General features: G+C 42.1%; 1 protein-coding gene across 4 annotated transcripts in view; it reads left to right on the top strand.

The window, feature by feature from the left end:
* CAMKMT (calmodulin-lysine N-methyltransferase) overlaps window positions 1–24613 on the top strand; it is a 375160-nt gene extending 350547 nt beyond the window's left edge. For 2 of the 4 annotated variants that reach the window (XM_035001655.1, XM_035001652.1), the window contains 4 exons: window positions 1659–1733; window positions 8554–8617; window positions 18299–18430; window positions 24054–24613. In XM_035001655.1, the coding sequence (XP_034857546.1) occupies window positions 1659–1733; window positions 8554–8617; window positions 18299–18430; window positions 24054–24131 (349 nt within the window). In that variant the 3' untranslated portion in view covers window positions 24132–24613. The remainder of the gene's footprint in view (window positions 1–1658; window positions 1734–8553; window positions 8618–18298; window positions 18431–24053) is intronic. The other 2 variants (XM_035001654.1, XM_035001653.1) reach the window with 2 other exon arrangements.
* The last annotated feature ends 970 nt before the right edge of the window (window positions 24614–25583 follow it).

The following is a 25583-nucleotide window of genomic DNA, read 5'->3' as shown; positions in this document are numbered from 1 at the left end:
GAAGATTATGAGTAATTTTAACACTTTTCTCTTTTTCCCAAAATTTGTGTGATGGGTACATTACTTTTATGATTTGAAAAAGTCAAGTATAGATCTATATTTTAAGTCAGATTGTTCATGTAGAAACTCTCTAAGACACTTAGGTCTCTGATGAGGGCTGAACAGGCCTGGTTTCCCACCAAGCCCGAGTCCCAGTTAGTTGCACAGGAGGCCTCAGCGTTTCCATAAAAGTTGGTATTGGTCGTGTCCCATTCTCTCCAGGTGCATGGAGTTTCTGAGGAATTAATGTAAAAACAAAGTAAGCATTAATCTCTTGGGGCTTTCCTGGTTTCCTCCATTCCTTGACTCTCCAGTAGGCCTAAGCAAATACAAGAATAGAGTTAATTTATAAAGCTTGTCTAAGTGACATAGGATGACAGGTTCTTCTGGAAAGCCCTCCCTGGAGCTCTAAGTCTATATGCTTACACAACACATAGGACACAGCATCAGAATTATGGGTTTATGCGTCCACATGTCCTGCTTGGCTGCCATCAAGAAGGCACCGCCTGTGGCTCAGCACAGGGCCTGCCACATAGTAGGTGCTCAGTAACAATGAGTTGAATGAGTGAATGGGCAACTGATGCTCAGTCTGCATAGATATTTTCATGGTGATGTGTTCAATTTTTTCTACCTTAAGAAATTCACTAGCACTAATAATGTTTATTAGTGTACATGGGAAGAACTTTTGGACTTATCAAATTAAGACTTATTTTTGTATTCATACATATGGCTTTTCACTCTGGGAAGATGTAAAAGAAATAAAGAACCCACCAAGATAAGCAAATATAACTGGACAGGGTAGGATATGCTCACTTATTTTGGTTTTAAATAATAATCAAAATAGAAAAGAGGAGCACAATTTTACTTTGAAAAATAGCACGGCAAGTCAGTTTTGATGTGGAGAGAGGAATCATTAAAATACTTGATATGGTAAAATGCTGTTCATCACAATTATTAATTAAAAGTAACTTAAAATCTTTCAGTGGCTTCATAAGCACAACTAGAACTTTTAAATATGTATTATTAATTATTGTTGTTAATCTGAGGTTTAAAACCTGATCCTCTTTTGGGAGACTAAGTGTCAGGATGGGTGAATTTTAAAATGTGCCTAAAAACTGAGAACTACCAAATGAAAGTTTGCTTTTTTTTCTTCGATCTTGCCAAATCGCTCATTTCGTCAATAAGAAATGTAATTGACATGCCAGGCAAGATAGATATACACGAGGTTTCACGTCACTTATTTTTATAAATTTGTATTCCAGTCAGATGGGGAATACTTTGATCTCAATGTGTACCTCATTGATGTTAAGAATCTAGACTCATTGTAATGACTACGGTAAAAATAAGATATTTTTCCCCGGTTCATCTACAAACTATAAAAACTAGCACAGGCTTAACTCTTGTCTAAATAGAGAATTCTCCCTCTTCTGGATTTGAAGACTAAATAAAATGTAGAGCAGACAGTTCCATCCCTAGTTTTTTTATTATACCTTTTAAAATAATTTGTATATACCTTTTAAATAATTTCAAGTGCCACAAAAAATAATGTTAATAGCTTAAAATCAAAAGTTAAAAAAAAACACCTAAGTATAATTTTTAAAAATCTTTTTCTCCTCAAGCGTTTTACGATGGGATAATGAGACAGATGTCTCTCAACTGGAAGGACATTTTGACATTGTTATGTGTGCTGACTGGTAAGTACATAAAAATCATAAAACTCCTGTTAGGAAAAATAGCTTTGCTGGAGTAATTGGGCTGTGCTGCTTTGCTGATGGCTAAGCAAAGTCAACAAATGAAGCACAAAGCCACCTTAACCTCAACAAATTAATATTCATCTCCATGTGACAGTTATAAGGTAGTCTTCTATCACACAGTAACTTCTACCACATTATTTCCCAAAGATTGATTTTGAGAAGCATTTCCATTTTCTGGAATTGCCTCTGTTTCATGCTTGACGTATCAGTAAATGGACGACTTAGGCAAATTGCAAATAATTATGGCTCGGAGAGGAATAGTCTGGAGAAAAAGGAGTTTATCAACACAAACAGCTCAATTAGCTTACTTCTTAGGAGAGATCTGACTATTGATATAAGGGAATATATGTATATGTGTGTACACACACGTATATGCTCCAACAAATAAACGTATTTGTGCAATGTCTTTGGGGGAATGTTTTTCTTAAAATATATGTTTGCTATCTAAATTTTCAATGTCTTCAATTAAGATATTTAATTATACACAAAACAGGAATTATAACATTACATTTTATTGTTATGCAAATAACATTAAAATCTCTGTCAGGTGCCTGCTTTTAAAAAATAATTTACATTAGCTATTTTGTCTTCTCATTTGGCTTAGTCTACTTATTGTTAATGAAGTCTGATCCTAAGTTACAGGATAAATATGTATCAAACCTTAATAATTATTTCAAATCATCTTAGGTATTTTCTTCATGCATGTTGAATAATAACTATTTCAGCATATGGAAACATTGACAGTTCAAAAGTATTTTCCCTGTTAAGAGTAAGATCTTATTTGTAGTTTCATTATGTTTTTATGACACTTGAGATTTGAAAACACAAGTTTGGATTCTGAAGAAGTTCTATGGTATTGATCAACCCAATTATAAGATCCAGAACCTGGAGAAGACTTTCCCTAGAGGGGAGTTAAATGAAATTTTCAGGCAGTCATTATTATTATTATTTTAAATAAGACTTTCAAGAGGTAACTCTTCTATGTAAGTCGTTGGAATCAGATTTGCTTTCTTTTTTTCTTCTGAAAAATGCTTCTCAATGGAAAATAAGTATTCTCTTTTATTTCTAGCTGAGATTTTCTAGCTTTCCATGGCCCTTTTAGTGTCTTTGTACTGGATTTCAGAAAAACCTTGTTCCAAAAGGGGGAGAAACAGATTTTGGACTAATCATTGATATTGTGCCTAATGTTACATCCCTCATCTAATCAAAAATAAGGAGCTAAAACCTCACCATATGATTTGAGCAAGTAATTTAGTAAATGCCTCTCCTCACCAAATATGAGAAAGGATCCTCCAGGTTTCATTGCACAGATGAAGATAATGCTGGCAGGATTAGATCAGATTAAGCATGAAAGTCAGATCAGAGAGCAGCAGAAAGAGGGAAGGAGGGCAGCATATTCTTGGAGGTTTAGACGAGGGTTGCACGCATGGGCTCCAGATATGTGGAGAAAGTCAGGTCTGGCCAGGGGATTTAGAGTTAAATGTATCCTTCACATAAATATCAGAACAGCCTGGCTTTGTCAGACCTTGTGTTATGGACACTCACACCATGTCATCCTATTTGTACCAGAGAGACAAGCAGAGGAAGTAAGATTTAAGCTCTTTTCTGATTAATGTTCTCAGTTAGGTTAAAAATAGGCACACAACATGTCTGAGAAATAGTCCTTTTTCCCTAGCGAACAACAGGGTCACGTACAACTGATATACATAATGCATATTCAGTGAAGGCTTTCATTACAAATACATAACATAGTACGATGTTAGATGTACACACACACACACACACACACACCTGGTAGCTATAGGAGAATTTACAGATTCAAATGAACTAAGTACGCCAAGTTTTATTTTATAAATGGCTTTTCTATGTATGAGGTGTTAAGTTGTTTTTTTTTCCCCCTGGTGTTGTAAGTGCCAGAATGTCAGCCTGTTTATAATTTCCCATTTGTAAATGTGAAACATTAAGCTACTCTCACTGCAATGCTGATATTATTTCCAAAAGAAATGCTTTGGTAATGGTCTCTCTTCATATTCACAGGGATGGGTAAGCTGCTTAGAAACTTAGAAAGCACAGTGATATTTATAATATGCATGTTGTGCACATAGCAGTGAAGCTCATGCTCTGGGAGCTCTTTATTTCCTGTCGGTTTGGTGTTTCTCTGTCAGTTATTATGTGGGTGCTGCTTCTAGGGACAGGCAGGCAGACCATGCTGCATTTTATTTTTTTACAGTGTCACAGAGGAGGAAAAAAAAAAAAACCTCTCTTTAGACACTACCTCCAAGATGAAACCTGAAATACTCAGTGGCAGAAATAGGTGCCACACATAAATAGATCACACTGTCTCATACCACCCTTTGGTTATTGTCAGTCAATGAGATCTGGATTAGGCCATAGGAATATGAAGCAAGAGTTGGAGTTCAAATATTAGGTACATGGATTAAATTTCTTATTGAAGCATTTCCAGCAAGGGTGGCATTGTCTGATTCCCTGAATAGCTAACCAGTGGTCCTGCTTGATCCCATTTACATGAAAACAAGCCCTATTCACAGACCTATTCCAAACCCACATTGTGGTTCAAGTAAAATGCACATGATTACAACGAGCACGGGTGATATGTTTATGTTTTTAAATCATTCATATATTCATGTATTTACATTCAAACATTCATAAGCCCATGGGCTATGGGGGAAATAACTTATTTCCCGGAAGAGACAGGCTCCTTAGTTCACATCTACATTTAGGAGCTCCACCAGATTATAAAATAAAGAGGCAAGCTGTGAAAGCTAGTCATTATTTCACCATTCAGCATTTTTGACAATGAAATATAGTTTCATGGTTCAACAGTTCCTAAATAACTTGTAAAATGTCAACTTTGAAATAAAAGAAGGAAAAAATCGAGGTACAGCCACACCTGTGAAAGGATGCTGTTGACAAACATCAAAATATTAGAATATTTAAGCACAGGTGTAGAAAAAAACCCTGCCTATTAAGATCATTGGTTGACTTATTTAACATCAAATTTCATATAAGAATTCCTTTCTGCTGGAATGCAGTCCAGCCTGGTCCTTGCTGAGTTTAGAATAGCAAGTGATTGTTAATTTTCAGCCTGCCTTTCCAGACTCCTGTTCAATCACAGTAATCTAAGGGTCTAGAAGTAAGATTTTTTTTTTTTATCCAAGGAACGCTTTCAGTGAGTGTTTGATGGTTTTCCAGTTTATTGTAGCTCTGCAAAAATAAACATGATTCTGTACATTTGGATTCTCTAAAGGCTTGGAAAGCAAGTCTGAAATGCCACCCATAGCCTGACACATTGAGCTACAGCACGTCGGCGCGCGCAGTCTGAGACTTTGCAGAGAAGTGGGGGAAGGTTACACCACTTCACTGGTTCTCCTAGCATTTTTTGCACTATGTACCGTGGATTGTTTCTATTTTCTATTATTCTGTAAAGTTTGGTTTTTAAGGTATTCTTCTGGAAGAATTTTTTTTTTTTCCTCAAAACAGTCTCTAGAATTTCTTCGTTTTCTTCTAGATGCTGTGATCATGGATAGTTCTAGGTCACAACCTTTACACCTGAAAAACTCTTTAACACAAAGGCAGCCAGCCCTTTCACCCCATACCTAAAACTCAGTCCCAAAGAAAATAAGCAAGCTGCCAAAGATCTGGCACCCTAAGTGGTAGCCCCAAGGGAGACTAGACCCCCATTGGTCCCAGCTCCATGGCAATTAGCTGGTAAATACTGATAGAGGCCATTCTTCTGCTGAAAGTTAAATCTAAAACAGTGAATTTAACTTAGCACATTTCACCTTCAAGAGGACACAGAGGCCTCCTTTCTGTGGATACTGGCCGAGAAATGCCTTTTTGTCGCCTACACTAATTAATTTCCCTATGAGTGGAGTGGTAGATGCTCTGTGCTCTGCATAACACTGACTGATTCTAAGGAAGGTGGTGAGAATGGCCCAGCACCTTCCTTTGTCATGAAATCTGTGATTCAGATCCATGGAACAGAGCAAGAGTTGATGCCACAAGGGCATTATATAGAGGGCTGTATGTGTGTGTTTTAATAGCCAAACTAGACCGACTGTCATGGATGTATTTTGATCAGTAACGGAAGGGAGAGTTGAAATGGTATCTCCATTCCAATCAGTGACCCACTCAGCCTTTTTTAAAATAGATCCACTTAAGCTACTGTTATTCTCTGAGCCCATTAGGACTTATTTAAGGGGTGAATTTTCAGGTGATTATGTATCACTCCCACTAAAGCACATTGCAGTTGCTCATATAACATATCCTACAAAGCATTATAAATTCTGCATCAGAGCTAAGTAGAAAGGTGAGCTTGCTTGGAATAAAGACTTATTAGAGAACTGTAAGAATTACTTTTGGGAAATTTGATTTGGAAGGATGAAGTGGACAACATCACCATTCAAATAACTGTGTTTGGAATAGGTGCTTGGGTGTTAAGTCACATTCTCCAGTGAGCTGCAATGTTAATATCTTTGTCACATCACCAACATTGAGTGAAAATAGTACTGTATCAGGTTATGTTTTAAGCTCAGTTTTTAAGGGGCTGATTATTTCTGACAACCTTACCAGCTCCTACGATGCACAGGTTTAAACTAAAGAGTGGTCTTTTGCTTAATGTTATATATTCCAACCAGCCAGGTCTCCAATGGGCCTGAGTAACTGACAGAGATATTTTCCTACAGTGATAGTCTTCTTAAAAAACAAAACCAGAGGGGCGCCTAGCTGGCTCAGTCAGTGGAGCATGCGATCTTGATCTCAGGATTGTTGAGTTCAAGCCCCATGTTGGGTGTAGAGATTACTTAAAAATAGAATGTTAAAAAAAAAAAAAGCAGAATGCTTAATTATTAAAATTTAAGATATTATGACCTCACTAAAGAGTGAGGTATGTAGTCCTGAAAACGTTAAAAAACACTTAGATAGAATTTGATTCCTTTCTTATCAACCCTTAATGACTATTAATCACTGATTAATATGACTTACAGGCAAATTTTTGTAGCGTTTGAATTACATATATTCTACACTCTAAGATTTAAGTAGTGTTTAATAGAATGATAGGAAAATTTTCCCCTGGCGCATCATCAGGTTATCCTGACTGATGGATGGAGTGGGATAAGGTTCCCATTCTAGACGTGATTTCTAGCTCCTCTGAAAAGGATTCTTTTTCCATTACTCAAAGCATCCTTTATAGAAGACGGACCTGAACACAGCAGGGTGAAACCCAAGCACTGACTTCTTGGCAACTTCTCATAAACTGTTCTCCCCTCTCCTCTTTCTCAAATGGGAGAGTTGGAAGAGAACCTAATTGGTGAGACAGCTTCCCTAAGCATTGATTCGTCCTTAACATACCAGTAAAGGAGTGTGTACACCCTGTTTTAGGGCCTTTGAAACCAACACCCTACATAGGCTGCTCGATTTCAAGGATCATGTTGATCTGCTGGTCAGGCAGTAAGCAGACACTTATGGAGTACCTTCTAGGTATATATGCTGTGCTAGAACTTGCAGTGCGTAAAGGAATAGAGACCAGAAGCTCTTTGAGATGGGAACTTTGTTTTTTTCCTACCTTGTCTCCAATGCCTAAAACAGCCCATAGCATGTAGTAGGTGTTCCACAAATACTTGTCAGCTAATATATATTATTGATTTGATGCCCACCACAGCCACGTAAGTGGGCCTTTCTTGACCAGGAAACTGAGGCCTTGTGTGAAGGCCACACATAGCAGAAAGGTCACATAGCAGAAAGGTCAGAGTCAGAGAGCTGTTAGACCCTGCCTGCAGTGTGACTCCACACAGCAGCCCTCCTACTGACAGCTCATAGTCCCCCTTAGCTCAGAGAAGGATGAGGCAGGGCCCTAGAATAAGGGGTACTTATTCATGCTATGTGAAGAGCAGGGAGACCAAGTCAGAGGGGCCCACAGCAAACTGCAGCATTAGAAATGGGAGCAGGGGACTCCACCTACCCCTCATGGGATGGCTGATGCACGAGGCTGCTCAGTGCTCTGGCCCATGGGTCCCAGATAAGGGAAGTCTGCCCCAAGCTTCCAAGATGAGGTCTGGTGAAGACAGGCTCAGATGGGCCCAACCAGAGGGGTGACAGAGCAATAACAGAAAATCTCAAAAGACCAGAGGAGGATAATGAAAAATCACAGTGAACTGGGAAAAAATCAACATGAAGGTCAAGGGAGAAAAACCCAGAGTTGCCATGGTCTTTGTGATACCTAGCCCAAATCTGGTCTTTGTTCTTGGAACTGTTTACTCCGGGTCACTGGTTGAGTCTGACCTCAGTGCTGCTCCTGGTCACTAAAAACCATCACCATCTGAGATCTGTTCCATGGTTTGGGCATCATAGGGCTGGTGTTTGTTTCTGGAGGGTGACCTCACAATACCTTCAGTGGGCTCATGGCCCAGGTCTACAGAAACTGGGCTGTAATGACGGGAAGGATTTCATCTCAGCCAGATGATTCCCCCAAATAGCAGCTTAGTTATTGTCCCTTTAACATTAACATGTGGCCCAGTCATGTGTGAATCCTGGCCAATTGCATGTTGATGACTTGGCTTTGGTTGGATAACACTGACCACAATCTTTTTTTCTTCCAGTGAGACACTTGAATGGAAGGAAACAGTTTCTCCCCTTTTGGTGTTGAGTAAACATGTGTAATTAGCCTTGTACTTACCTCCATTAATATCATTAGACTTGGAAGCCCAGTTTAATCTGGATTCTGCTCTCTTCTCAATGTCAGCCTGTTTCTGGACCAGTACAGAGCCAGCCTTGTTGATGCAATAAAGAGATTACTCCAGCCCAGAGTAAGTATGTTTCTATTTTCTCCTGAACACTGGCTTCAGAATAATTAGTCTGTGCACAAAGATGGAGAGAGTAATGGAATGGCAGGATTAATGTCATGTAATACTTTAATACTTATTATGTCCAACTTCAATTGGGTCTTCTGATCTATCAGATTCTTTCCTAATCATAACTAGGAAACTTCTTACCCTTGGCCTTCCGATAAGGAACACAGTGGGTAGTAAAATAAATGAAACTGCTTCAAAGATAGTGTGAGATTATTTTTATCAAAGAATTTCTTGAGTCTTTTCCTTTGATAACAATATCTTCATATTAAAGTAGAAGTATGATATGGAAAGTTTTCTGTTGACTTCTGTCATTTTAAATCCCTTCAATGGTAACCTTTGTCATTGGGTATTTATTTATTGCAAAAGAATATATTTTTTTTCTTTTTCTTTCTGTTTGTATCAAAGAAAAAGGACTTCAGATGAATCTGTATATTAAAAGTTCTTTGCTTTAAAAGGAAGCCATTATTTACATATTATAAACATTAGGTCACAATGAAGCCAAGCATGGCATAAAATATTGTGCACATTTTTACATTTATATATCCATTTATGCCTGTGAGTAAATTACAGAGTTTGTAGCCACTCTTATTTTGTTGGGCTGTTACACTAAGCTAGGAGGTCCTGCAGCCTAACTGGAGAGTTAATATACATCTATTTAAAGTAAGAAAACGAGTTTAAAGCTCATGCATTTAAAAAAAAAAAAATCTTATAAGTATGTAAGACTCTTGCTGTGCCATAGGAATTTAAAATAGGTTAACAATGTTAATGCAGTCTAAGACAGGAACTCATATTTATCTGAGAAAGGACTACAGTGTGTGTGTGTGTGTGTGTGTGTGAAGTATTTTCTGGAAGTTTTGTTTCAAAAGTCTTTTTCAGAAGGTTTGCTCTAGTCTTCTGACCTCAATGAGACTTACAGACTAATACCTTTCAATCTATCTTTTATATCTTTTCCACATTGAAGGTTCCCAGAGCAATTTGATAATTGTCCTTTGCCTTACACTGTTGCTTTTTATTTTGTTATCTCTGTATAGCTCAGAAACTTTAAATAGGCCTCTCAGAGGAGTAACCACAGCTTGGTAAGTGGTAATCAATTAAATTAAATTGGCCTTCTCAATTCCCCCTGTGAGGTGGGTAGCAGGTCTTGAGGCAAGGAAGGGGCATGCTCCAAGCTATTGATGGCTGCGGTCATGGTTGAGTGAGCAGCCCAAGTTGAGGGTAGAAGAAGGAATTGGGGGACTCTTCATCCCCCCCCGTTAGCCTTGGGTGATTCTTGTGAGCCTTTGCAAGGTCAGGATTTTCAGAGAGGGCACGGAGATTCTTGGATGTAAAGGCCTCTGTGAAAAATGTATCATACATAAATACAATGCTTTCAAGGACTCCTGGATCTCACGCTGCACAAACAGTACTTCACCAACACCCTCCAAAGCCTATTTGTGGCAAATACTCCATTTTGCAGAGATTTGCATGGTTTGCCTAGAATCTATTCTAAATCATTCGAATGATTTACAATAGAGAACTGTCCAGGCTGTGAATAGTCCTAAATGCAGATTGGACTGGAATCTCTAGCAGCTCTCCTGTATCCTTTATTAAGCCCTGAACATTGCCTGAGGGTGTGGCTCCACAAGGCCACCCTCCTAGTGACAGCTGATACTCACCCTTAGCCCAGAGAAGGATGAGGCAGGGCCCTGGGGTAGGTGGTACTTGCTCATTCTATGTGAGGAGCAGGGAGGCCAAGTCAGAGGGGCCTGGCTGAACTGCAGTATTCGAAGTGGGAATAGGGGCCCTCCCTTGGGGCTGATGCACAAGGCTGCCAGGTACTGTAGCTGAAGGTGTCAGAGACCCACCATAAGAGAGGATCTCCAAGCTGTGAGTGGCACATGGATATCCTGAAATGACTGCTCAGGAATCTCATCCCCATCAGGAGCTCTGGGGAGGCAGGGCACTCGTGCTCCCAGGGCCTTCACCAGTGGGCCATAGAAGGGTCACGTAGACTTGGCAGTGACCACCAGCAGCTGCATCTCCCGTGCCAGTGGGCCAGAAGTGTTCCTAGAGCTGGGGGTAACTAGAGCAAAAACTGAACCCTTCCCCTTCTAAGCTCTCAGGACTGGCTGTTCTGCTTCCAGAGGCTCTCCCTCTGCTAGTGTGTGCATTGTGGAAATCACAGTCCAAGACTAAGGTAACATTAAAGGTTTACCCCATTACATTTAGAGCTGCTTTTAACTTTCTCTTGAGCCCAGGATGACTCCTCCATGGTCTGTGGCCCTGGTGCTGTAGGCGCCACAGGAGGCCCACAAAGAAACAACTTGAGGGGCTACATTGGTGGCTCCTGAGCTCTTGGTAATTCAAGGCTCAGCGAGTTCGATGGGAGATACAGCCCATTCTCAGGGTGCTCCGGAAAAACTGCACTTCAACCAAATGTTTCAGGTTCACAGGAGGGCCCCAGTGTCTGCAGGTAGTGTGGAGGGTGGGAAGAGTCAGAGATATCTGCATACAAAACCCAAGTCTGCTCTCTCTATCAAGGCTCTCTGAGCCTGAGTTTCATTACGTCAGGGTGAGGGAGGAATAAGCCCCCCCACTGCCCCAGGGCTGATGTAAAATAGTTACTGACGTATATGTCTAGCAGAGCGCCTGGCACACAAGATGCGCTCCAGAATGAAAACTTCTTTTTTACTGATGCATTAGCCAGTCAGGGTTAATCCACATGAGACACTGGTCCAAAGGGACCTTGGCCTGGCTGACAGGAGGGCCAAATTCCAGTCCCAAATTAGCACTAGCAGGCTCTGGAACTACCTCTCTCACCCTGTTTTCTCCTAAGTCTTCCTTATGGAGGGAAGGTATGCTTGGACCCTGGAGTCTGAAAGCTTAAGGTTCAGATCACTGGGTTCATCCCATGAAGCCTCCTCTCCCCATCTGTAAAATGGGGAGGGAACAAGCCAATGCATCGGAAAGCTTTAGCACGTGACTGGCTCTGAATCTATGTTAGCTCTTGTTACCTTGAAGAAGACCCAGAGAGACTTTTTGACCATGGTGAGTACAGAATACAGGGGGCATCTTCCTTGCAGAAATGCTGCTGGGAGGGAGGGAATTCACCCTTCTCTGGACACAAACTTTCGTGACTTCTGCACACACCAGGGCATGCTGCGTGTCGCCTGCACCCATGTTCTGCATGCCTGCATCAGCTCCCTCATTGGTCCCAGGAAGACTGTCTACCTGGATGGAGATGACACTTTTTACTGCGGACAGAGCGAGCGGAGAGAGATTACTGCTAGAGGGCAAGAACAAGAGGTTTCAGGTGGGGGGCTGCGGGAAGAAACCAAATCTGCCATTTTGGGGTGTGTGGTTCCTTGATGTCTAGCTAAAGCAAATCATACAACCCAGTTGCAAGAAAGGTAGATGGGGAGGAGGAGTTTTCCTGCTTTTCCATTTTTGTAGTGGGGTCATGAGTGAGGGGGACAGAGCCCGGAGAAAGCCTAGTCATCAAGGTGGGCTCCTGGCTTGGCTTAGATCCTCAGCCAGATGGCTTAGATCAAAGTCACTACAGGAAGGCCCAAATTTCAGCAGGAAGTGTTTGCTGCCAGCCCCAAATGGAAACTTTCCTTGACTTGTTGGTTGAGAGTATCTGTGCAACATTTGACTCCTGCCAGACTACTAGAGGGAACTCTCTAGCAAACTCAAAAGGCAAAAAGAAAAGAATAGATACTAAAAAGAAATGAAGTCAGCAAAATTTACTTATTCCAAGAAGCAACATTTCCCCACCCCCCCTTTGGTACCCTCCCCAACCTTTTTCCCTCCCGTGAGTGGCTCCGTGTTACTGATGATTGACAGGTGACCCCCTGCTGTTGTGTTCTTTAAAGAACATCAGCAGTGTCTGATATCAGAGGGCCAGAATGTAATTTAAAATACAGCCATGGCAACCTGCAAGTTGAACTTTAGCCTGGAAATGACAACCAACAAATGGTATCCACTAATATTCCTCTGAAATGGCTTTCGGTACAGGGAAGGACACCAAGCCAGCCAGACAGTGTGAATTTACTCAGAACCACAAAAAGATGGATGGAGATGCAGTGTTGACAGCTCTCCAGCTGGTTGCTGCGAACCAATTGTCAAGCATTCAAAAATATCACCTCGGAATTCATTTAACCTTTAGAAACTGGCCGGAACTAACTGCCACATTCCTGGAGCCCCACCTGTATGCAAGGAGGGTTATAAATGTAAATCGTGGGCTCTGGTTTTAGAAGAGCAGAGAGATTTCCTCCTTTTTTTTTTTTTAATCCAACATCTCTGCACACATCTGTACAAACCTCTGTTTTTGCTTATGTCAGGGAAATTCCTTGTGAGTGTGGGCTCAGGGCAGTGAACTGAGATGGTGCTGGGGGGACCCTTTGTTCCTGTCTGCTCGCTGGGTCAGAGGCCCAACAAACCCTCCCTTGTTCTTGGTGACAATCTGTATTCAGCCCTACCTGCCTCTCGCGTTTGTAGGAATAGAGAGTCTCCAGATGGTTTTAAGACCCTCAGAGCAGGGGCCTCGCTCTAGAAGTTCTTTCCTGAAATCTACCCAGGTGCTTATTCGGCATGCGTAATACTGAGTCTCTGCCCCCAAAGCATTTATAATCTGATTGTAGAAATGTAACACACACACACACGTGGAATCACAGTGGACAGTGCAAAGCGGCCTGTAATAGCCCATCCCTGGGTCATAATGTGGTGCTGCTTTTATTTGTTTTGACAATCTTCCTAATTTATACCTTCAATAGAATGGGAGATACTCAAGGGTTTGGATTCTGTCTTGATGCCACAAGCATTTGTTGAGCAACTACTCACTACCTGGCACTGTGCTGGGAATGTGAGGTGCGGGTATAAATATGGATCACTACCGCTAGGAGAATCTCCGTTTAGTAGGGCAGATTAGTGCCTGGAGCTACCAGGAATTACAACGCAATGTGATGAGCATACCAGAAAGAGTGACTGACTGACTGCCTGAGGAAGGTTTCTCTAGAGGCAGTGGCATTTGACTTTGGTGTTGAAAAGTAAGAAGGGCATTCTAAGCTTCAGGGAAGGGGACTAGAAGAGGGAAGGAGGGAACGGCGCTCACAGGTACAGAGGATGAAAAAGCATGTTGTGTTTTGGGATCAACAAGAGAAGTTTGCTCTGGCTGGAGTGTGAGAATCTGTGGTTTGGGGGTTAGGGTTGGGAGAGGCAGGAGATGGGGTGAAAGACTTAGTTTGGGGTGCCATTTTATGAAAGCCTGAGGATACTATACGAAGAGACTGGTCTTTATTATATGGGTACTAGAGAGCCACTGAAAGTGTTTGAGCAGTGGTATAGTCAGTTGTCGGTTCTAGAAAGATCAGACTGGCCAGCATAGAGGCTGCAGTGGAGTAAGAGAGAGCTTGAAAGCAGCAAAGTTCCTCAGGGCACCACCATGGACCAACTTGTACATGGAATTGTTCAGTTAGGAGATAGTGGAGATCCGAGGGTGGAGAAGAGGGGACTGAGCGGATATTCACTGAGGAGTTCATTCAGTAGACATTTACTGGGTGCTTCTCAGATGCAGAGGCTGTGCTAGGACCTGGGGATAGAGTAAGATACAACGTGATCCTGCCCTGAAGGAGCTCGCTGTCCAGCGTGAGAGACAAACAAGCGAGCAGTTACCTGACGGTGTGTTAAGGAGACAGCAGCGTTGTGGGTGAGCCATGGAAGCGGAGGAGGCACAGCGTGGAGGCCAGGGGTGGTCAGCAGAGGCATCCCAGGGACAGGGTGTCTAATCTGGGGTTTGGGCCCGAAGGTACTGAGTTCCACTGTAGGCGGAATAAGTTAAAAGTACTTGCAGAACGTCTCCATGGAGAGACCTAGGAGGCACCTGAGAACATGGGTGGACCCTGGACTATGGTGGATGCTGTAGATATATACTCGGGAGTGTTGATGTATCAGTGAGAGCTGAAGCCATGGGCTTTGGTACAATTGCCTAGAATTGTACAGAACAGGGAGAAAAAGTAGGCAGAGCCCTGGGGACCACTGACAATCAAAGGGGGCAGGTGGAGAAACCAGGGAAGGGGGTTGAGAGAGACATAGGGGAGGAAGCAGGCAAAGGCGGCATCTCAGAATCCAGGTAAAGAAAAAATAAACATAAGCTTAAACATGTAATTGGTATTTAATAGTTGGTTGCCTGGAAATGAAACAGAAATAAAGGCATTTCACTGGCATAGCATATTCCTTTTAAAAGAAATCTGAAGCATACTTATTTTTTCCAGAAGTACACACCCTTTAATATATGAGTATAGATTAGTCTAGCAAAATAACAACTGAGCTCACGATGTAAACAATATCATTGCTGTTTAGTGGAACTACTCCTCTCTCCTCTCCAGGGATAAATGAATTCTCTCAAATTTCTGCCCATCAGTCAAAATTTTACGTTCAATTGAGTGTTCATTCTGAGTTTAAGATGATTCTGTGACTTCAAATGCCTAGAAAGTTGGGCTTTGGTAAATTGAAAATAATTTTTCTAAAGTGATGGGCTAATCTGAAATCTATATTTTTTTTTTCTTGTTTTGATTTTTGCAGCCTAAATTGTAGGGCGTATTTCTCTGATTGTACCAGTGTCCTGCTCCACTGGGGACAAGGGGAATTCTAAAGCCATTCCTTATGGGGTGGATGCTGGCACTCAGTGGCTGTTTATTGAATGAATGGTTGATGTACTATTGTCCCTCCTAAATATTGATTCACATCTCAAAGGTGTCTGTATTCAATGAAATGAAAAAGAAAGCATTTTAAAACCCATAACTGAGTAATTAGAAATTAAAACTACTGCTCACTCTTTCTCCTTGTTGTGGGTACAGTATTGTGCACAGAATGCTGCCCTCTGAAATCCCATCAGAGCTACCGACTCTGGAAAAGCTTCTTGCAGAAAATCTTTTCTAAAGAATAAGCAAAAGAATGTGGCCTTCGAATTCCCAAAGACTTGCATTTCTCAAATTATTTCAACATCTGGATTTAGTTTATTCTCTCAATAAGTATTGATTGAGAGTCAATTATATGCTAGGCACTGAGAAAATGCAGTGAATAAAACATTAGATGATCCCGTTGTCATGGAGTGTACACTCCAGCTGGAGGAGACCAGCGATCACAAACAAGGATATAATGTGTGTTAGGGGTGATGAGTGCCCAGAACAAAAGTAAAGGGGGGAGGGGAGTGGAGAGCGATGGGGAAGCAGCTGCTATTCTAGAGGGTGGTTAGGGAAGGACAGGTAAGCTAGAAGAAGACCTAGAGAAGGAGAGATGTCTGGGTGGAGGGGGCTGCCATATGCTTAGCTGGGTCCCCCTACAGCTCACCCCGACCAACAAGGGGTTAGGGGTGTGGGGAGCATGGACTCATAAATGTAAACACCAGCCCAGCCAAGAGCCCTGTAGCCCTGTAAACATTATGATACATAGCTTAGATAATAGCTACTAAAATCAATTCTTCAATTGTAACTGTAAGACAATTTTTTGCAGGTGACTTTAAAATAAAACAACTTCCATTATTCAAAAACCTAGAATGGTAACCAGCTCTTAGAAATGACTAAAATGACCTACTAGTATTCCCTCCTTTTTTTTTTTAACAGAGACTTTGCTCCTCTGCCGAGACCATGTATTATATCTAGTTTCACATCAAAATGAATTTTTGCTGCTAAGTTTGAAAAACGCCTGAAAATAGCAATTAATATTGGAAAAGCTGACAGAACCTTAAGTGTAGTGGCATGATTGGTCTGCTATAATTATGTGCCTGAGTCTGTACATGTCTATGTAAACACCGTATGAAAACACACTTGATGTCCAGGACACTGTATCGGTGTATTTTCTTGTAGGTAAATGAGGGGAAGAGAGGGAGAGGGAGAGAGACCTGATAAAATCTTTCCAGCACTGTTAAGTGGTGGAGATGTTTCTAGTCTTACATCTACATAACCTTGCTTTTCAAATTATTTTCACATTCATCACCTCATTTGATCCTCATGACTTGATGGAGTTGGGGGGGGGGGGCAGACTTTGTTCTTCCCATTTCGTGAGTGAGAAACCTTGATGGGTCAGCTGGGGTGACTGAGGAGATTGGATTATGTCATCCCCAAGGTCCCTTCTAGCTCAACAGTTCCATGGCTTTTTTTTTCTTTCTAATTTTCCTGAGGTGACAGCTGTATAGTGGTGGAGACTTTTTAAGCCCAGAACCCTTTCTGCCACATATCCTCATATTCTTCAAAGCCTTCGCTGCATGTTTAATTATCTGTAAAATGTAATGTCTACTTTACAAGGTCGTTGAGAAAATGGGATGAAAGGGAGGGTTCATGAAGCACCTCGCACAGTGGTAGCTATTATTATTATTATTATTGCCGTAACTATTACTAATAAGGAGGCAATGAGATGAGGTGGAAAGAGCATCAGCATTGGAGGCAGGTACGTGTCCAGTCATTTGCCGGTTGTGTCATCTTGGTCAACTATTCAACCATTCGGAGCATCCTGTAAAATGGAGCTGATCACACCTACATTGTTGGGTGGTGGGAAGAGTCAATGAGACAAATAGAGTTCCTATCCCAGAGCCTGACATGCACCGGCTGCTCAATAAATAGTTGGCAGTAATATATGAGAAACCACCTTTCATAAGAAACTGGGATATATTTTCATGATTCCCTCAAAACCTGAAGTGGCATTTCATAGAAGTGAAGTATAACCTTGAAGTTAACAGAAGCATACAGTCATCTTTTAAACAAAAAGAAAAGAAGATTCTGAAGTTCAGCTGTTCTGTGTGCACGTCTCAGAGGGCGAGGGAAAGTCCATGTGCATCCAGGAGTTGGCAAATGGACATCGTGGAGTTTCATGTCCAGTGGTCTTCTGAAATCTGGTGTATAGCTTATTCAAGCCCATCCATTCTCCCCACTGCAACAATCTCATGAGGTTGTGCAGTTTAGAAAAGCCTGCTTATCCTCATTATACCACTTTCTTTGAAAAGCAATCATTTGAGTACTGTGAGGAGCTGCTTTGCTCTAATGATGACTATTATGAAGGATTCAATGAAGTTGGAAACCAAGATCCTAGAGCCTTGTCTCTGACAGCATGGTCACAGAAAAGGCTGGTGGCAGGGCTGAAACATGAAAATTCTCTAACAGAGATTGCCGTTACTTGTCTCTATGGAGGATTTCTTGGTATTGAATTTCCAGGGTACAATAAACTAACATCTATAAGCATCCATTGCCACATGCTCTGGAGCTGTGTTGGGGACACGTTGGCAACAGCTAAGGAGTCTCCAGGTGGGTGGCACTGCCGTGGACCAGTTACTCTAAAAGCAGTTGATGGTTTGAAACACTGGACCCAAGAGAGGTGTGCATTGTACAGAATACCAACTTCGAGCCATGTTTTGTTTGTTACATGCATGATTGGAAAAGGATAAAACATAGCAACATTTGAATAGGAAATATACATATTTTGTCTTTCTTGATGTGTATCTATCCTTGAAATTATTCTCACTGTGAATGTCCATCCTGTGTGGACATCTCAAGAACAATTGTGTTTCCTACCTGAGAGCAGTACATTAAATGCTTTACCTAGTGTTTGTTATGTTTGGTTGCCTTCCAGTTTTAAAATGTGTGAATTTCCTTTTTAATGTTCTAGGGGAAAGCAATGGTATTTGCCCCACGCCGAGGGAATACTTTAAACCAGTTTTGCAATCTAGCTGAAAAAGCTGATTTCTCTATCCAAAGACATGAAAATTATGATGAACACATTTCAAACTTCCACTCCAAGGTTAGTTTTCTGCTTGTGTTAGATAACACTTTAATCCGCATTGCATTTTGAAGAGATCATGGTCTTTTTGGCAGGTAACCTAAATATTTGATTAAAGTACTCCTTAGGTGGGCTGCTTCTGAACAGCTATTTGTATCTGATTATTTTGTGTGGTAAAGCCACCTTTTATCTTTGCATGTCTAGCAGGATTTTACAGAAACCATTCCTGTTTACTCCTTTCCCTGAAACAAACTAATCTTTTCATTCATAACAGACTTAATTGTAGGATGCAGGGGAGGTGGCATAGAATGAATGATAAACCAGCATTTATATTTTAATGAAAAAACCTTCGGCTTTTAAGTAGGTTAAATGCTCAGCTGCACTGAAATAAATAGAAGGTGAATGTCTAATTGTATCATGTTGGACTGTAAATCTTTATCTTGCTTGCTTTATGGCTGGGTCAGTTGGCAGTTTGAGACTGTTAAATCTCATACAGAATTTCACAGTTGTGGGGTTATATGTCAGATCGAGGAGCTACAAGATTTAGGTCAAAAGCACTTATCTGAGAGTGATTTCTAAGCTTGCTTACATAAAGCAATGTTATCAGCCTTTTTATTATTTATAGGCATAGAGCAATATAGGACACTGAGAGGCGAGTGTTCCACTGAAAACTTTTTAGAAATCTCACCTTTGCTAATACATATCACATTTAGTAGTATAACATATATTACTTCTGTAATTTTGTGCTTTACAGAAATCTCCCTTCTCTGAGCTAGTCTGACCTGGGCAAAAGACTTTGAACTTGTCATGATTTTACAAGTTGCGAACACAGAAAAGTAAAGGCCTGACCTTAATTTTCTCCTGGGAAAATGGGAATAGCATTCTTTATTACCCAGGACTATGATATAATATAGAAGTATATTGACATTTGAAAAATTATATGCGAAGTGGATCTGATCTTCAGGCAAGAGAAAGAAGATCCTCACTTTGTGGAGATGGTTTCACTCTTCTGGGGTCTCTAAGGTTTCATTTAGCCTCCCCCCTCCTCCCCCCGGGGCAGGGCGGGGGGCAAAGATGCTTTGTGAACTGAAAGGGTTAAATCACCTCCTCTGGATAGTGGGATTGCCCTTTGCTTAGGATCAGAAAATAAAAAGAGAATGGCCTGTTACTCAAATCTTGCCTGCCACTCTAGAATAAGGCTTTCCCTTGGGCAGCCCCTCCCCAGAATAAAAGGAAAGGCTCTGAGGGCTTTACCTGGCAGGGGAAGGGTCTCAACCGGCCCATGGGCTCCTCTCCCCAAAGGGACAAAAACAGGCTTCTCTCCTGGGTCAGGCTAGAGCTACAGGGATCAGGTGATGGCTGCTTCAATGCCATGCCTTTCACCTTCCCCCTGAAACAACAAATGCTTTCAGTTTCTCAATCACAGATCAGGAGAGCAAAGGCAAGAGTTTCTCCACCAGCAGCGATGTTCAGCGTTGTGCCTGATACCCTCCATCTCCTCCCTGCAAGACTGGAGGTGTATGGGGACATTGGAGTCCTTAGTGGCCATCTCTCCTTTGTCTAGAACTTAAGATTGTCAGTGGCTAGGGGACAGCAACTTCCTCTTTTTATTTCCAATGCAGTACACTACCCTGCTAAGCACGTTCCATAAATCGCTAGACATGCCTCTTGCATTTATATTGTGCAACATACCCACAGTTAGTACTCCATAAATAATCGGGGACTGATGCGTCCCACAAAAGTAAATTTCCATAAATATCTAGGTGACCTTAGTCTTTAATCTCTTCATTATTGCTTAAAAGTTAAATTCTCCACTTTGCTGACAGCGGACTAAGAAAACAGTTTCCCTCCTCTTTAGGTTGTGAGGAGTGAGAGTTGCATTTGGTTCTCAGCACGTGGAGCCCGCCAGGGGAATATTCTGCAGGGCTGGGGCGCCCTAAGTAAAGGGTACAAACGTGAACCCATGATGTGTATTTCTAATGAGGAGGGGGGGCAGTTGCAGCTGGTCTGGTGTTCTCCTGCTTCTAGCAAGAGAGTGCCTCTTGTCCCTTCTGTACCAGAAGCATAGAATGCCCGGCTCTCCTGCTCCAGCCCCGGGGATAGCCGAGTGCCGACTGGCCGGCGACAGGCTGGCACGACCCAACTCCGGCTCGCACGTGGAGGTCTTTGCAACAGCAGGATGCCCGGAGAGGGCCGAGGGCCAAGGTGGGGCGTGGGGGGAGCGGGGAGCGCCCCTGCTCCTCGCCGAGCCCCAGTGCTCTTCCCCGGGGCGCCCCCTCGGGCCCCTGCCCGCCGCCCGCCCGGGGCTCCGGGGACGCGCCGGGGACCGCGCGGCCGCCGGGAACCTCCACCCTGGCCGCTTTTGTTTGCCGCGTGCTAATAGCCAGGGCTTAAAAGTTTTCCATCTTGCGCGGCAATCGGCTTTCTTCCTCTCCATCTCTGGCCAAAGCCCCACGGTCCCTGGGCCGAGCCTGCTCGCAACCGGAGGAGGCGCGTTTTCCTTCAGGCTGCGTGTTATCCTCTTAGCCCTACTGTGTTGGACTAGAGCGTAACCAGCTGGAGGACTGTAAGACGCCTGATAATGCCGCTCTTTTCCGCTGTCCCGTCTTAATCTTGTTACACAAATGGTTGTGAAGAGATTCATGAATTTTAATTTTGCCCTCTGCATTAGTGCCTCACGTCGCTCATACACAGCTGGCTTCTCTGCTGAGTTTTCCACCCCTCCTCTTACAACAGGGGGAAAAAAATTAGTTACAATCTTGGCAGTAGTGCAAGGTAAAAAAAAAAAAAAAATCTACAGATTTAGGCAACCACCCATGAAGCTGATTAACAGTCAGTGATCAGGAGGAACAGCTTTGCCTCTTAAACTTTTCACCTCTCATTGTTAACTGTGAAATTTTATTTCCGTTAAAAAGCAAGCCTGTAATCAAAACGGTGCCATTCTGCACTTTTCTGCCAGTGCTTTTGTTAAATTGTGCCCACACCGTGCAGCCAGCGTGCTCAGGAACCAGGCAGCCAAAGGTGTAGTGTGTTTGAAAGATACTGCCTTTCTGTTCGTCCAGGCGACCGGGAGGAAAAATAAACCATTTCCCCTCTCCTTCCCTCTCTTGGTCTCCTCCAGGCTGGGAATCCAATGCCTTGCCCAATGGTGTGGCTCCAGACCTTTCCGATGTTCAGATAAGCAAATTGTTTCTCAAGGCAGAGACCTAACGTAGCCGTTACAGCTGGCTTGAAACTAGTTGATAAAAATACTCTCGTTCGTGCGAGTATTCTCTGAGATCTAATTTTACGTGCCACAGTTTTGTTTGGGGTTTTGGTTTTTTTAACTTTGCAAAACCAGCGGTGTGTTTATTTTCCGTATTTTTTATACTTAGCCGTGAAAACAGGCTTGGGCTCGTTTGCGGAGTCAGTACATTGTGTTAAAAGCAGGGCCATATTGCACTTCTGCTTATCTATTCAAAATGCCGCATTACAAGTGGCTGGTGCTTATGATCTGTGTGGTGTGCTGTTGATAATTGTGGATCCTGTAAAGGGTAAACAGTCTGAACCCCACTCCTGCTGCTGACCCCCGTGCGGGGCCGTGGCGAGGCTGAGCGTGTTACATCCAATTATGAAGGAAAGCATAATGCTCCTAATAGCAGCTATGGAATTTAGTTCAGTCCTCAAAGACCCTGCTTTAACCTCTGAAATTGAAAAATTGTTTTATTCACAATTTGCTTTTTGTTCATTTTTTTCCCCGAGGTGCTTTTTTATTTCTTAAAATTATAATTATCAATTGAGCAAAGAAGTACAGCCTGAGTAACCCACATCACATTCCCTCATCGAAAGCAAGTATTTCCCCATAGCCTCGTGTGTGTTCAAGTGCCCTCACATAGCCGACTTGGTTTCAGAACTGATCTGCTGGGGTAGAGTCTTGCCTTTGAGGGCTGTCGGCTCTTTCCCCATCGCGGGAAGGGCTCACAGTCAACACGGGGCTGGCCCCTGGCCCCTTCTAGCAAGGAAGCCTCTGCTTTGGCCTCCAGAGGTCAGCACAGAATCCAAGTTAAAAGTGATTTCTAACCCATATTTACAGAAGAATTATTTATCCCACATATTACCTCAGGGACTTTATAAAGAGCTCATTTGAGTCTCTGTATATTAGTGCATTGTGAGTGAGTAGGTCAGCTGACTCACGCTGAGTAATCAACTTTCCCTGATCCCCAATCCCTGAGGAAGAATTGAGCTAGCTTGGCCCCCTCTTCCCTCTGTAAAATATTTCAGTGAGCTCCTTCTATCACTAGGGCAACTGGCAACAAAGATATTTATAGTTGGTAGGTCCTGGTTAGTGGGTTTGGATTGGGAAGTTTGGGAAGCCATTTTCTTGGCCTTTTTTTTTTTTTTTTTTTTTTTAAAGAGTGATGTTAAGGGACCGTGTGGTTACGATTAACAGTCCCGAGTTTGGTGGCAACACAAATCCAGAGGATCTTTCTAAGGTAGACAACTAATCATCGATAAACAAAGCAAACTCCATCTAAGAAAACAGAATGCAGTTACTTCAGTGATTGTACCATCATTTCTTATGAAAATGGATTAGAAAGTAAGACGGGGTTGGCTTTCTGTTCCCCAGTGAGAAAGGAAAAGCAGTCTCCTTGTCCTTAACAGTGAAGGTATGTCACAGTTTGGGAATATGATTTAGAAGAAACACAAAAAAATTCAAGGTACTATGCCCCAGACCTATACTAATCCAGGAAAGTGTCATATTGGAGCCATTCATTTAGTTTCAGGGGGGAGGAGGGGTGTAATCTGATTCAAAACAATAAAAGAATTGAGTCCATACATAATTAAAAGAAATATCTATTTTCTGATCCTTATCAATTACAAAATGAATTAACGGCTCAAAAGCCCCAATTTCAAAAATGTTAATTTTGTCTTTATAAATAGCACATTACTGTTTGCTAGGATAAATATAAATATGGCTGTCAAAATTCTTCTAGCCGAATGAGGAAAAGAGTACTTACTCTAGGTTTGAGAACTCTGACTGGATTTTAAAATCTACCATGGAAAGGCCCTCAGAACCTCACTTGAATGGTATGGAAGCTCTAATTGTTGGATTACCTTTTCCTCCTCAGAAAAAAAAAAATTGTGTAATTATCATTACTATTAAAACCCCCCAAGAAGCAGCTGGAGAGCCTTTGAAATGTCTTAGGCCCAGAAGCCCATCCCTTGTGCCCCGGTGCTGCCAGTCTCCAAATGATCGGAAATGCCTGCCTGCCTTGTTCCTGGGGCGCAGGTGGGGGACAGAATGGACCAAGAGCAGAAACTTCGATGCCAAATGGCTGTTCTGGTGCAGATGAGCGAGCCTCCAGTTCTCCCTTAACTGAAGGTCCCCACAGTTCATAGAGGTCACAAATGCAGTCCGGCTATTTATGAAAAAGCACGCTGCCCTCCTCCTTATCCCCGCCCAAGGAAAGATTCCAGCTTGATGGATGCATAGTCCTGTCTTGCCAATGCCACTGAGAATTACTTTGCATTGCTTTTTTGCGATTTATTTACCAGAACAATATATTCAAGTAAGAAGTCTTCATTATACTAAATATTAAAAACTACTGGTAAAAAATCCTAAGCTGAGTCTCCTTACCTTTTTTTGTTCTATGATTGTTTTCAGTTGCAAAAGGAGAACCAGGACGTCTATGAAGAAAACCTTCATTACCCACTTCTGCTTATTTTAACCAAAAATGGATAGAAGATTAAGCTACTCAAAAGACGAAAACACCAAGTGCACAGGGCATATTTTCACAAAAACAGAAACCTGTGATGGGTATGATATGCAGCAAGCCTTTGGCTCCCTGAGATCTGTGGGCCCCCCACCACCTCTGCCCCATTCCACATGTGGGTTATGGGGCCCACCTGTCCTCACTCACATCATTCCCCAGCCCTCCTTCACTCCTTTTTCATCTGCTCTTCTTGGACCAAACCTTTGTTTGTCTTTACGTATCTACAAACAGCCTAAGATTTGAATTGGACTCGGGAGAGACCTAAATCTTTTTCTTCCTAATTGAGACAGAATTTCTTTCGGTGATCCCCACCCCACCCTTTTCAAAAAAGATCTTGGTCTTTGTTCTGTTTTGGTGGTGGTACTTTTTAATCTGTAAACACAGCAAACATCATGATTCTTTCCTGGTTAAAAATAAATAAATAAAGCCTATCTTTCTCATCTCCTTCAAATTAATTGTATTAAATCTGCCTTTTTTTTTTTTTTTTTTTTGCTGTCCCTCTCACTCATTCTCTTTCTCCTTTTAAACAGGATGTTTTTTTTCCCTATGGATGTATAAGAAATGACTACATCAGCCCAAAGCCTCATAAACTGACCGTTTGTCCTCTGGACACAATAGTGTGGCCAGCCCTCTGCCCCTCCTCTCCAATTATGTGTGATTAGTCTCAATGTGTTGTGTCAAGGAGGAGGAGTGTGCTGAGTGCTTATTATCTGTTTAGGTACAAGAAGAGCACATTTAGGCTCTGACTATGAATGAAAAGTGAGCCTTTATCGGGGCTCACATCTAACTGCTGCCGTTCTCCAGACCTCTTTCAAAATAGGTCCTTGCCAGAGAAATTTTGAATAAATGGCTGATAAACTAAATTGCAACCAGGGGGAGTTTTTCAAAACTCGACCACACAATTACCTGATTTAAAGGAAGCACATAGTGGTGTATGCTGTGATTCGAGTGTGTAGTAAACATTTACTAGGTGCTACCTAGGATTAAGAGAGAATGACTTTTCTGCAGGGAACCCAAGCATATCCTTGCCTGGTGCATCCACGAGACGCTCTAATGCCTTTTGTGGAAATTCAGATGTTTATCTGTAAGGAATCATCTGGGCCCACTTTAGCAGTAATGTCATTAGTAGGTTAGCTCTATATTCTCCTATCTTTAGTCGAGGCAGAGAGTGTATTTAGCGGGCTGCAATTAAAGGGATAGGTGGGAGACCGGGGGCAAATCCTTTTGCATGTTAAACAAACTTAACGGTCATAAAAACAGCCACTCTCAAACGTCTTCTCTGCTCACTTCTATCATCAAACAAATTTTTCACCATCGGTTTGCATGTCCTTGTATTCACCACTCTTTCTGCTCCATTAGAGCACCTAGATGGATCTCGGAAGGCATAGGTCAAGTCGCAGTTAGATCATACATTTCTTTCT

Source organism: Mirounga leonina, unplaced genomic scaffold, assembly GCF_011800145.1.
Source record: "Mirounga leonina isolate KUSES-001 unplaced genomic scaffold, KU_Mleo_1.0 Mir_125, whole genome shotgun sequence".
Lineage (NCBI taxonomy): Eukaryota > Metazoa > Chordata > Mammalia > Carnivora > Phocidae > Mirounga > Mirounga leonina.
This window is presented reverse-complemented; position numbering and strand designations above follow the sequence as displayed.